The sequence below is a fragment of the Penaeus chinensis genome, chromosome 42 (genome assembly GCF_019202785.1).
Source record: "Penaeus chinensis breed Huanghai No. 1 chromosome 42, ASM1920278v2, whole genome shotgun sequence".
Classification (NCBI taxonomy): Eukaryota; Metazoa; Arthropoda; class Malacostraca; order Decapoda; family Penaeidae; genus Penaeus; species Penaeus chinensis.
Genome location: NC_061860.1, coordinates 7,869,974 through 7,882,473, shown reverse-complemented (window position 1 = coordinate 7,882,473; position 12,500 = coordinate 7,869,974). Strand labels below are relative to the sequence as shown.

Here is a 12,500-nt window from a genome sequence, read left to right as displayed (position 1 = left end):
CTGGTATTTGCCGTCTGGGGAAGAGAGAGAGAGAGAAACACGTGGTTATTATTGTTATAGATGGTATTATGAGGTGGTGGTGTTGGTATTGTTGGTTAGGGTTGGTGTTTTGTTGTTGTTGTTGTTGTTGATGATGATGTGTGTGTGTGTGTGTGTGTGTGTGTGTGCGTGTGTGTGTGTGTGTGTGGGTGTGTGCGTGTGTGTGTGTGTGTGTGTGCATATAGTTGTCATGATTATTATCAATACGACTTTTATTGTAATTCTCCTGATTACTATCATTGCCAACATTATTATTGCTACAAATATCAAAAGAGGAAGAACAAAAAAATAGAAAAAAAGAAGGATAAAAAAATCAAAAGAGGAAAAAGAATAACGAAAAAGGAGAGACGACAAGGAGATAAAGGGAGTGGGGGGGGGGGGGAATATGAAAAGAAGAGAAAAATAAAGAAAGTCTATTAAGGAGAAAAAAAAGATGATTGACATTCATAGATGCGGAGATTCGTTGCGTAAGTAAAGGAGATTGGATAACGAGGCAGAGGACGGATGGAAGGGTATGAAAGGTATGTGTTAGTAAATAGAGGAGAGGAGAAAGGGAAAGATAGATAGGAGAGAGAGAGAGAGAGAAATGGAGAGACATAGAGAAGAGGAGGAGGAAAAAGGGAATGAAATAGAAAAGGAAGGGGAAGAGGAGAGAGAGAGAGAGAGAGAGAGAGAGAGAGAAGGAAAGAAAGTAGATAAAAAAGAGAGAAAAAGAAAGAAGAAGCAAGAAAGAAAAATAAGAGAGGAGGAGAAGAGAATGTATGAGAGGAGAAAGAGGAAGAAAGAATAGGCAAGAAGGCGCGAAAAGCGATGAAGAAGCAACAGATAAAAGACAACCCCCCCCCAAAAAAAAAAAAAAAAAAAAAAAAAAAAATATATATATATATATATATATATATATATATATATATATATATACAAACCAAATCAAAAAAAAAAAAAAAAAAAAAAAAAGACAAATCAAACCAATTTCAAAAGACGTGAATGAAACGAAAATGCCCTGCTTAGTATGAAGCCGCCGAGTATGGGAGTGGGCGGTTTGCAAGAGGAAGCAATATATCGGCAAAATCTGCAACCTGCACAGAAAATCATTGCTCTGGAGGATGCATACGAGGAGGGAGAGATGAAGAGGATGGGGTTAAGATGGCAGGAGGAGGAATGGGAGGAAGGGAGAAGATGAGGATGGAGGAGAGGAAGGAAAAAGGATGAGAGAGAGAGAGAGAGAGAGAGAGAGAGAGGGAGAATGAGAGAAAGTAAGAGGGGGGAGAATGCACGTGAGGGAGGGAGTAGAGAGAGGGAGGGGTGGAAAGAGATAGAGAAAGAGAAAGAGAGAGACGAGGAGAGACAAGTAAAAAAAAAGAAACAGGTAGATAGAATAAAAGAGATGGAGTAATGGAAAAGAAAAAGAGAGTGGGAGAGAGACCTAATGATAAAGAAATATAAAAAGAAATACACCAAAAAATGTTAAAAAGATGTATAAATGAAAGAGCGAGAGAGAGAGCAAAAGGATGTGTGTACAAGCGAGGAAGAAATGAAGGTGAGTAAGTGACAGAGAGAGAAAAAGAGAGAGAGAGAGAATGAGAGAGTGCGAGAGAGACAAAGAGACAAAGGCAGAGAAGGGAAGAGAGAGAAGGGGGGGGAGATAAAAAAAACAGAGAGAGAGAGTGAGAAAAAGAGAGAGTGGAGGAGAGAGTGAAAAAGAGTAAAGAGTAAGATATAAAGACAGAGATAAACATACAGACACAGACCGAGAGAGAGAAAATACGATAATACAATCGAGACTGTGAAAAAAGGGAAGAGAAAGAAAAAAAATTTAACATAATTATTCTAATTGTCATGAAGTTGTGTGCAACTGAAACGCTTGTTTGGATCTTATTACATGAAAAATGATAATGCATAAAATTTATCATATGTCCGCGTGAATCGTTACTAATTTCTCTCGTGTTTAAATTAATTCAGTAATGATAATGTTAGACTGACAGACAAATTAAAAATGATGACGATTGCTGGATTAAATATGAATATATGATTGTACACATAATGCTTACGAGTGTGTGTATGTGTGTGTGTGTGTGTGTGTGTGTGTGTGTGTGAGTGTGTGTGTGTGTGTGTGTGTGTGAGTGAGTGCGTGTGTGTATGTCATCATAACACCAATATCAATATAACAGTCGAGCTTTTCATAGCAAAAAAAAGAAAAAAAAAAAAGACATTCTAGCGTGTTTTACCTGATGCTATTAAGGAAAACGTTTATGTTTAGCATCAGTAATTACTTGCCTGAAGGTATGAGGCGATAAAATACACTCGAATATTGCTTAATTATTAGCATTAGGCGATAAAAGTCTTCTTATAAGTGAAAAACGTTTGGGTGGGAAATTCTCTTCTCTTCTTCCTCTTATCTCTTGCTCTCTCTCTCTCTCTCTCTCTCTCTCTCTCTCTCTCTCTCTCTCTCTCTCTCTCTCTCTCTCTCTCTCTCTCTCTCTCTCTCTCTTTCTCTCTCTTTCTTCTTTCTTTTTCTCTCCCTACTTCTCTCTCTATTTCTACCTATCTATCTATCTATCCTTCTTTTTCTCTCTCACATACCGTTATAGATATATATATCTATGTATGTGTATGTGTGTAGATAGAGAGATTGATAAATAAATTAATTAATTTGTATACACACACACACACACACACACACACACATATATATATATATATATATATATATATATAGAGAGAGAGAGAGAGAGAGAGAGAGAGAGAGAGAGAGAGAGAGAGAGAGAGAGAGAGAGAGCGAGAGAGAAGTAAAAAGAGATGTAGAGACAGATAGATCGATAAGTATAACAAAACATCTAAATACATATATAGATATGATTGCATTCTTCAAAACATAACAAAAAGAAAATTTCTTCCGTAAGTCCGAAAGCGTCTCTAAGTGTTGTTAAAAAAATTAAAAGGCGAAAAGAAACCCAAGAAAATTAGGCTAATTGTCGCTTATGACATTATGGGACATTTCCTTTTTTTGTTTTTCTTTTCTTTCGATTATATATATATATATATATATATATATATATATATATATATATATATATATATATATATATATATTTGTCAATGTTGTATCATGTTTTTATTTTTTTCTATAAGTGTAAATATTTTAACTTCGTCTTCTCAATATTGTTGACTGTAGAGGGGATGATCTTGGTGATGATGAAAGTGATGGAGATGATGACGTTGATGAAAGTGATGGTGATGGTGGTGATGTAATGATGTTGATGGTGATAGGGATGTTGGTGATGGTGATGATGATAGTGATGATAATGAGGCAGATGATGATGATGATGATGATAATGATGGTGATGCTAATGGTGATGATGATGATGATGGTGATGAAGCTGGTGGTGATATTGGTGATGATGATGATGAAGATGACGTTAATGGCAATGATGATAATGATGACTATAACTATGACTGTAATAATGATACAGGAAGTATTATTATTGTTAGGACGCCACGAATAAATGGTATTAACGATAATGATAACAACAGTTTTAATCCTAAAAAGAACACAAATGATGATAATAATGAAAATGGTGATAATAATGATAATACTAGTAGTAATCCTAAAAATAACACGAATAACAACGATGATAATTATGACGATAATGATAACGTTAATACTAATAAAGATAATGATAATGATAATAATAATAATAATAATAATAATGATGATGATAATGACGAGGATGATAATAATAATGATACTGTTGTTACTAATGTAATAAACGTAATAGTAGTAGTATTATAACGAAAATGAATTACACTTATTAGTATTTCTATGATAATAACACAACGGAAGTTCCGTTTCCTTGCTTTTTGAAAAAAAAAATCGTAAAAGAAAAAAAGAAAAAAAAGAAAGAATGAAAGAGAGAAAGAAGAGGACGTTCAAAGGATATAACAAAACAAAACAAAAAACAGAATTTTATATTCGACTTTTTAATACGGTAAAGAGAGAAAGATTTGCAGGTAAGAAACCAAAATATATAATATTAGATGAATTAAGATTTAAAAAAAAAGACAGGAAAAATATGGAAAAGGAAAAATATAAAGTGTAAACACAACTTAAGATATAAATAAAAAATATATATATACATACAAAAATAGATCAAATGAGAACATTTTTAAAAACTAATCATTTTAAAAGGACTCCTTTAAAACAACTGAAAAAATAATATATATATATTCATATAATCGCTAGTCGGCAACTCGAATAAACAAATCTTTTGATACAAAGCAAATCGCTCTACCATCACCCCCCCCCCCCTCACCTACCCCCCTACCCCATCTCACCCCTCCCTTGCCCCCCCACCCCCCCCACCCCCCTCTCGTTAGTGCTTCCCTCTTCCTTTCTCTTAAAGACCTTTTCAACGGAAGGATTTATAGGCCTATAGAATGTCTTAATCTGTTACAGAAGGTTTCCGATCTCCTTTAAGTCTCTCTCCACCCGAGCAGAAGATATATATAAATGAGAATAAATAACTCTACAGAGCTGGGATGCAATTAAGATGTTTCATAGGCTGTTTCATAGTTATTTTAAATGCGTAAATAAGAACTCGACGTATGATTATAATTATAGACGTGGCATCAAGACGCTCGATCCATCTTGTTTGGAGATGACATTCGTTGTTATACACATTTCCCAACTTTTCTAAATGCGTCACAACGATCTCAGCTAATGCTTCCTAAGCATGAAAAGCTAAGATGGAGTTTGCAAAGGCTAAAGTAGCATGTGTAACAGGATCTTTTGTCTCTTTAAAGTATTTCGTTACAATGTTGTTCTTTGCTTAGTGTTGAAATCGGTTTATATTCTAATTTGGTGGCAGAGATTTTTTTTTTTTTTTTTTTTGAGAGAGAGGGGGGGGGGGGGGGAGAGGGTTCAGGGATCGATGGATATGTGTGTGTGTGTGTGTGTGTTTGTTAGAGTATGTAGGTGTATGTCTGTGTGTGTGTGTGTGTTTGTAAGAGTATGTAGGTGTATGTTTGTGTGTTGTGTTGTGTTTGTAAGAGTATGTAAGTGTGTGTGTGTGTTTGTGTGTGTGTATGTTTGAGTTTGTATGCGCGCACATATACGTATGTTCCTGTTAGCGTCCATACATGCACGCTTCTATGCATGCAATTTAATATACAATCCATTAAATACTCATCTAAAAATTACATACTCGACCTTCAGTATGAACACCGTAAGGTCTATTCTCCCTCAACCCATGTAACAGAGGATCCCTGCCATGTTCTAGTCACCCTTAATTAGTCAAGATATGATTGATTGTTCTTCAAAGGGGTGCTCGCAAAAAAAAAAAAAAAAAAAAAAAAAAAAAAAAAAAAGGAGGAATTCAGCTGCTTCGATACCATCTCACAGATTGTCAGAAATGGAAAATTGAATAAAGAGTTTTTTCTCTCTCTCTTTATTTTCTACTGCTATTCCTTTGTTTTATTGTTCTTCTTTAATATCATCAACTTTTTCTTGTTCTTCTCATTTTTATTATTATCATCTTCTTCATGCTCTTTTTTTTCTTCCCTTTTTCTATTCTTCTTCTTCTTCTTCTTTTATTTCTTCTTCGTCTTCTCCTTATTATTTAGGCACATAAAAGAAGCATAACACAGAATATCGGCTGTAACTATTGCAACATGAATAATAACGGGAGTGATGAAATTAATGATAATAGTAATACGGATGATAACGATGGATAAGTATCTCATTTGCCAACCCCTCCCCCCTTACCCCCTCCCACCGTATATTTCCTCACTCTCCCCCCTCTCTCTCTCCAGCCTCCCTCCCCCACCTATATTTCCTCACTCTCCCCCCCCCCTCTCTCTCTCCAGCCTCCCTCCCCCCCCCTATATTTCCTCACTCTCCCCCCTCTCTCTCTCCAGCCTCCCTCCCCCACCTATATTTCCTCACTCTCCCCCCCCCCTCTCTCTCTCCAGCCTCCCTCCCCCCCATATATTTCCTCACTCTCCCCCCTCTCTCTCTCCAGCCTCAATCCCCCACCCTCTATCCTACCGCAATTTTCTACCCTCTTTCCCATAACTGCCCAATTCTTATTTCCATTTTACCTCTTCTTCCTCCCTTTACCACATATTTTTTCTTCGTTTTCCTATTCACTCTACCTTCACTTTCCCCCCTTCCCCCTACACCCTATTCCACCCTTCACTTTCCCCCCTTCCCCTCCCCCACCGTTCCTCCTCCCTCTCCTACCACCCCAACCCGACCCTTCCATGCAATTCCCCTTCCTTTCCTCCCCCTACCTTTCCCCTTACCCTAGCCTCATCCTTTTCCCTTTTCCTATGCCCCTTTTCTCACGCCTATTCTACTTTACACCCCCCCCCCCTTCTTTCTTAACCTCCTCTACCCTCTCCCCCTTCTTCGCAACATACCCCTCCCACCTACCTCACAATTCTCTCCCCTCCCCTCCCTTCCCTTTCCCCCTCCCCTCTTACGCCTCGCCTCCCTTGCTGTACCTCATTTTTCTCACACCCCTCCTTCTCCCCCCTCCCCTCTTTCTCCCCCCCTTTGCCCTCCCTTCCCCTCCTTCTCCCCCCTCCTTCTCCCCCACCTACCCCTCCCCTCCTTCTTCCCTCCCCTCCCCTCCCTCACTCCCCCCTCCCCCCCAACCACCCAACCACCCCTCCCATTGCCCAATATTACTCCCTCTTAATACTTTAGGCCTGAAACCCTCCCTCCCTCACACTACATCACCCGCCACCGGAATCCGTATCACCCCAGCATAGCAGTATCCGATACAGTGATAATTTATCAGAGGAAAACTTAAGTGATCAGATCAGGTCATCTATCATTTGACAGGAGGGGAAAGGAGGAGGAGGAGGAGGAGGAGGAGGAGGAAGGAGGTAAGGAGGAGGAGGGTAAGAGGGAGGAGAGTTAACGAGATGGAAAAGGAAGAGGAGCAGGAGGAAAGAGGTAAGGAGGAGGGTAAGGAGAAGGAGGAGGAGGAGGAGCAGGAGGAAGGAGGTAAGGAGGAGGGTAAGGAGGAGGAGAGTTAAGGAGAAGGAGGAGTAAGAGGAGCATGAGGAATGAGGTAAGGAGGAGGGTAAGGAGAAGGAGGGTAAGAGGGAGGAGAGTTAAGGAGAGGGAAAAGGAAGAGGAGCAGGAGGAAGGAGGTAAGGAGGAGGGTAGGGGGAGGGTTAAGGAGAAGGAGGAGGTAGAGGTGGAGGAGGAGTGGAAGAGGAGGAGACGGGAAGAGAAAGAGGAGGGGGGGAAGAGTAAGAGGAAGGGAGGAAAAGGAGGTGAAGGAGGAGGAGGAGGAGGAAGAAGAGGAGGAGAAGAAGGAGGAGGAGGGAGATGAGGTGAAGAGAAGGAGGAAAAGGAGGAAGGAGGGTAGAATGAGAAGGAGGAGGAAAAGAAGAAGGAAGAGGAAGAAGAAGAAGAGTAACAAGAGGAGAGAAGGAGGATGGAGAGAAGGAAAATAAGGTGTTAGGAAGAAGGAATGAGATTGGAGAGGAAGAGGAGTAAGGAGGAAAGAAGAAGGAAAACAAGAAGAAGAAGGGGCGGATGAGGAGACCGAGAAAGATGGAAGGAAGAAGGAGGAAGAAACCGAAGACGAATAAAACAAAGAAGAAGAAGGAGAAGAAGGTGGAGGAGGAGGAGAACAAAGAAAGAACAAAGTACGTAAGAGGAGGGAACCCAATAAAAAAAATATATATAAAAGAAATGGAAGAATCCGAGAAAGAAGGAAGAAGGAAGAAGGAGGAAGGAGAGTTTACAGGCTCGTTAGTCTTCCTGAATCGTTAGGCGGAGGAGGGAGATTCCGAGCCTTTGAGCGGGATAGAGCGGATGGGTAGGGTACGGAAGGGGGGCGGGATGGGGAGGGGGGGGATGAGAAGGGTATGACGAGGATGAAGAGAAAAGGGGGGGGGGGAGGTGGATATGGGTACAGGTTGTAGGGGGGGGAAGAGAAGGAGGAGAGGTGAATAGGATGAAGAGAGAGAGGGTAGTTGAGATATGGGTACGGGGGGGGGGGGGGGAGGGAAGGGGCACAGACGGATGCGGGTACGGGTGGGGTGGGGGGGGGGGGAGGATGAAGAGAAGGGGGATAGGTGGATATGGGCTCGTAGAGGGGGGGAGGGGAGGGGGAAGGAAGAGAAGGGAGATAGGTGGATAGGTGAAGAGAAAGAAGAGGTGAATAAAAGGGAATGGAAGTGGATGGAGAGAGAGAGGATTGTGTGGATGAGGAGAGAGAGGTGGATGAGAATGAGGGTGGATGTTGGTCTGGATTATCAGGGAGGAGACACAGGAGTTAGGTGGATCTGAATTAATAGGAGGAGAGTTAGAAATAAAGAATAGACAAAGAGAGAGAGAGGGAGAAAGAGAGAGAGGGAGAAAGAGAGAGAGAGGGAGGGGAGAGACATACAGACAGATAGAGACAAAGACAGAGACAGATAGAAAGCCAGAGAGAGAGAGAATAAATAGAGGGAGATACTAAGCAAGATAGAGAGAGGAGAGAGAGGACAAGAAAAATCGGAAATGATAAGAAAGAGAGAGAGAGAGAGAGAGATAAAAAAAAACTAAAAACTAAATCTGAATCTAAGGGAAGAGAAAGACATAAAATACATAACCGAAGACAGAGTCGATAAAAATGAGAAGGAGAAGGAGAAGAGAAGAAGAACAAAGTAAGAAAGGCATAGAGAAAAGAAGAAGAGGAGAAGAACAACGAAGGAAATAGGAAAGGATAAAAGGAAAAGGAGAATAAGAAGAAACCATAAAGACAAGGTAGAGATAAAGAGAATAAAAGGAAGAGATGGAGAAGCAAAGATACAAGAAAGAATAAGATAGAATGGGACAAGAGAATGGGTCATAAAGGTAAAATAAAAGACAGAGAAAAGAAAAGAAAAGGTGGATATTACTGTTAGTAAGCAAGTACGAATTAAAGGCTAAAAACGAGTTGAAAAAATGCTAGTTATATAAAGCAAAACCTAAAAGCAAAAAAAAAAGAGAAAATCTTGGAAATAAAACAAATAAAAAAACAATAACGAAAATAAAAATAAAACTGATTATAAACAAAAATATAAGTATTAAAATGAAAGCAAAATTTACTATAAAAAGGAAGTTCAAAGGAGGAACCAACGTAAGGAAAAGCACAGAGCACTCAAGGCAACAACACAGTTAAAGAGAAAAACACAGAGGTAATGTCAACCACTTAGGTACATAGATAAAAAAAAAAAAAAAAAAAAAAAAAAAAAAAAAAAAAAAAAAAAAAAAACACTGCAAAATGGGGGAAAACGTAAATATAACCATATTCTTTTTAAGAATACTGTACTAGAGAATACAACGCTCTCTCTCTCTCTCTCTCTCTCTCTCTCTCTCTCTCTCTCTCTCTCTCTCTCTCTCTCTCTCTCCTTTCATCCTCTTTCATATCTTCCTCTGCTTCTCTCTTTTTCCTTCCATCTCTCCATTTTCCTTTCTCTCTCTCATTCAATCTCTCACTTCCTTTCTTCCTTCGTTCTCCCTCCTTTTCTTTCTTTCATTCCTCTATTATACTCTCCCTCTTTCCCTCTCTCCTTCCGTTACTTTCTCCCTCTTTTTAATACTTCTCTTATTTTCCTCTCTCTCTTCTTCCCTCCTCTACACCCTCCCTTACTCTCCTACGTCTTTCCTTCTTTCTCTCCACTCTGTCTTCTCCTCCCTTCCTCCCTCACACACAACTTTCCAACCCTTAGTCCTACTCCCCCCTTCCTCCCTCCCTCAATCCAACCTCTCCCTCTCCTCCTTCTTCCCTTTCTCCCACCTCTCTCTCTCCTTCTCTCTCCCCCTCTCCCTCACCTCCTCTCTCTCTCCCTCCCTCATCTCTCTCTCCTCCTCTCTACCCCTCTCCCTCACCTCCTCTCTCTCTCCCTCCCTCCTCTCTCTCTCCTCCTCTCTACCCCTCTCCCTCACCTCCTCTCTCTCTCTCTCTATCTCTCTCTCTCTCTCTCTCTCTCTCTCTCTCTCTCTCTCTCTCTCTCTCTCTCTCTCTCTCTCTCTCTCTCCTCTCCCTCACCTCCTCTCTCTCTATCTCCCTCCTCTCTCTCTCCTCCTCTCTACCCATCTCCCTCACCTCCTCCCTCCCACCTTTCCCCCTCTCTTTCTCTCTCTCTCCCTCTCCCCATTTCTTCCTCCCTCCCACCTCCCCCCCCCCCCTCTCTCTCTCTCTCTCTCTCTCTCTCTCTCTCTCTCTCTCTCTCTCTCTCTCTCTCTCTCTCTCTCTCTCTCTCCCTCTCCCTCTCCCCCTCTCTTCCTCCCTCCCCCCTCTCCCCCTCTCTCTCTCTCTCTCTCTCTCTCTCTCTCTCTCTCTCTCTCTCTCTCTCTCTCTCTCTCTCTCTCCCTCTCCTCCTCTCTTCCTCCTTCTCCCTCTCCCACTCTCTTCCTCCCTCCCACCTCTCCCCCCCTCTCTCTCTCTCTCTCTCTCTCTCTCTCTCTCTCTCTCCCTCTCCTCCTCTCTTCCTCCTTCTCCCTCTCCCACTCTCTTCCTCCCTCCCACCTCTCCCCCTCTCTCTCTCTTCCCCACCTCTCCCACCCTCCCGCCCTCATTCCCTCTCTCTTTAGCTCTTCCGAAGGCAACCTACTAATGGCATCCAGAGTTCTTTATTACGGCAATGGGATTCGAATACCTGATATGGGAGTAGACAAGGAAAGAAGGAAAGAGAGGAGGAGTAAGAGAGATAGGAGTAAGGAAGGAATGGGGGAGGGGGGAGAGTGGTTGGATGGAGGGTGGAGGAGAAGAGAGAGGAAGGAGGGAGAGAGGGAGACAGAGGGAGGAAGAGGGAAAGAGAGAGAGAGAGAGGGAGATAATGAGAGAGAGGGAAAGAGAGAAGGAGAGAAAGAGAAAGAGAAGAGAAGCAGAAAAAAGTAGAAAAAACAAAGAGAAATAACAAACACATTAAATAGCGAAAGAAAAAGACAAAAAAAAAAAGACAGAGAAAGGAAAAGAGAAAGACAGAGGAACAGGAAAAGAGACACAAAGAGAATACAGAGAAAAAAACAACAACAACAACAACAAAAAAAAAAAAACAGCGAAATGCGTATGCAACAGTTCCCCCTTTAGCAACGACTGTTATCTGAAGTTTCTGAAGCAGAATATTAAATTTTGCATTATTACCGAATAGGGAGTCTTAGACGCAAAAAAAAAAAAAAATTTGACTGCAGCCGCTCGCTCGCCCCTCTCTTTCTCTCGCTATTTTCCTCTTTTATTATCGGTCCTTTACGGTTCATTTCTTCTTTTTTTTCTTTTTTTTATTCTCTCTCTTTCTGCTTCCGTAATTTTTCTGTATTTCTTTTTTTTTTCTTTGTTTCTCTCTCTCTATCTCTCTCTCAATGTCTTTCTGCCTGCTCTCTCTCTGTCTATTTATCTATCTATCTCTCTCTATCTATCTATCTATCTATATATATACATATATATCTGCCTCACTCTCTTTCCCTCTGTCTATCTACCAATCTATCTTTCTATCTATCTGTCTATCTTTAACTCTCTCACTCTCTCTCTCTTTCCCCTCTCTCTCTCTCTCTTTCCTTTCCCCTCTCTCTCTCTCTCTCTCTCTCTCTCTCTCTCTCTCTCTCTCTCTCTCTCTCTCTCTCTCTCTCTCTCTAGCTAGCTAGCTATCAGCCTATCTATCTATTCATCTGTCTATTTTGATTCTGATTCTGATTCCTTCCTTCTTCTCTCCCTCGTTCCCTCCCTCCCTCCTCCTCTCCCCTCCCTTCTCTCCCCCCCTCCTCCTCTTCCACCCCCTCATCTCATCCTCCTCTCCTCCCCTACTCCCCTCCTCCTCTCCTCCCCCTCCTCCTCTCCTCCTCCCCCTTCCCCCTCCCCTCTCCTCCCCCTTTCCCCCTCCTCCTCTCCTCCCCCTCCTCCCCTCCTCTCCCTCCTCCTCTCCTCCTCTCCCTCTCCTCTCCTCCTCCTCCTCCCCCTTCCCCCCATACAATCTGGGTTAAACCCCAGGCACACATGAGCTGTATAAACCCATTCTTGTCTTCTCTTTTCGGACAATTTTCCAATTTTACGAGTTTAAACTTCGAAGCTTTTATGTCTTTTTTTTTGCAACTTCAATATGAGTTTTGCCTTCTTTCTTCTTTCTCCTTTTATTCTCTGTTATGGTCAAGATGGAGAAAGAGGAAGAGAAAGAGGAGGAGGTTGGGAAGGGAAGGAGAGAGGGAGAGAGAAGGGAAGGGGAGAGGGAGAGGGAATGGAAGGTGGGAAGAGGAGAGGAAGGGAGGGAGGAAGAGGAGAAAGAGAGAGAGAGAGAGAGAGAGAGAGAGAGAGGGAGAGAGAGAGAGAGAGAGAGAGAGAGAGAGAGAGAGAGAGAGAGAGAGACGAACAGACAGATAGACAGAAAGGAAGTGAGCGAAACAAAAGATAAATAAACCAACAAAAAGAGACAAGGTCGCAAAACAGACAAATAGACAGACAGACACATTAAAAAAATACCCC

General features: G+C 41.7%; 1 protein-coding gene across 1 annotated transcript in view; it reads right to left on the bottom strand.

Moving 5' to 3' along the window:
* The window catches only part of LOC125047903 (Down syndrome cell adhesion molecule-like protein Dscam2), a 372,111-nt gene that overhangs the window by 25,699 nt on the left and 333,912 nt on the right, over positions 1-12,500 (bottom strand). Inside the window, exon 5 of the mRNA XM_047646450.1 lies at positions 1-14. This exon is cut by the window's left edge and continues 133 nt beyond it. Coding sequence (XP_047502406.1) covers positions 1-14 — 14 coding nt within the window. The remainder of the gene's footprint in view (positions 15-12,500) is intronic.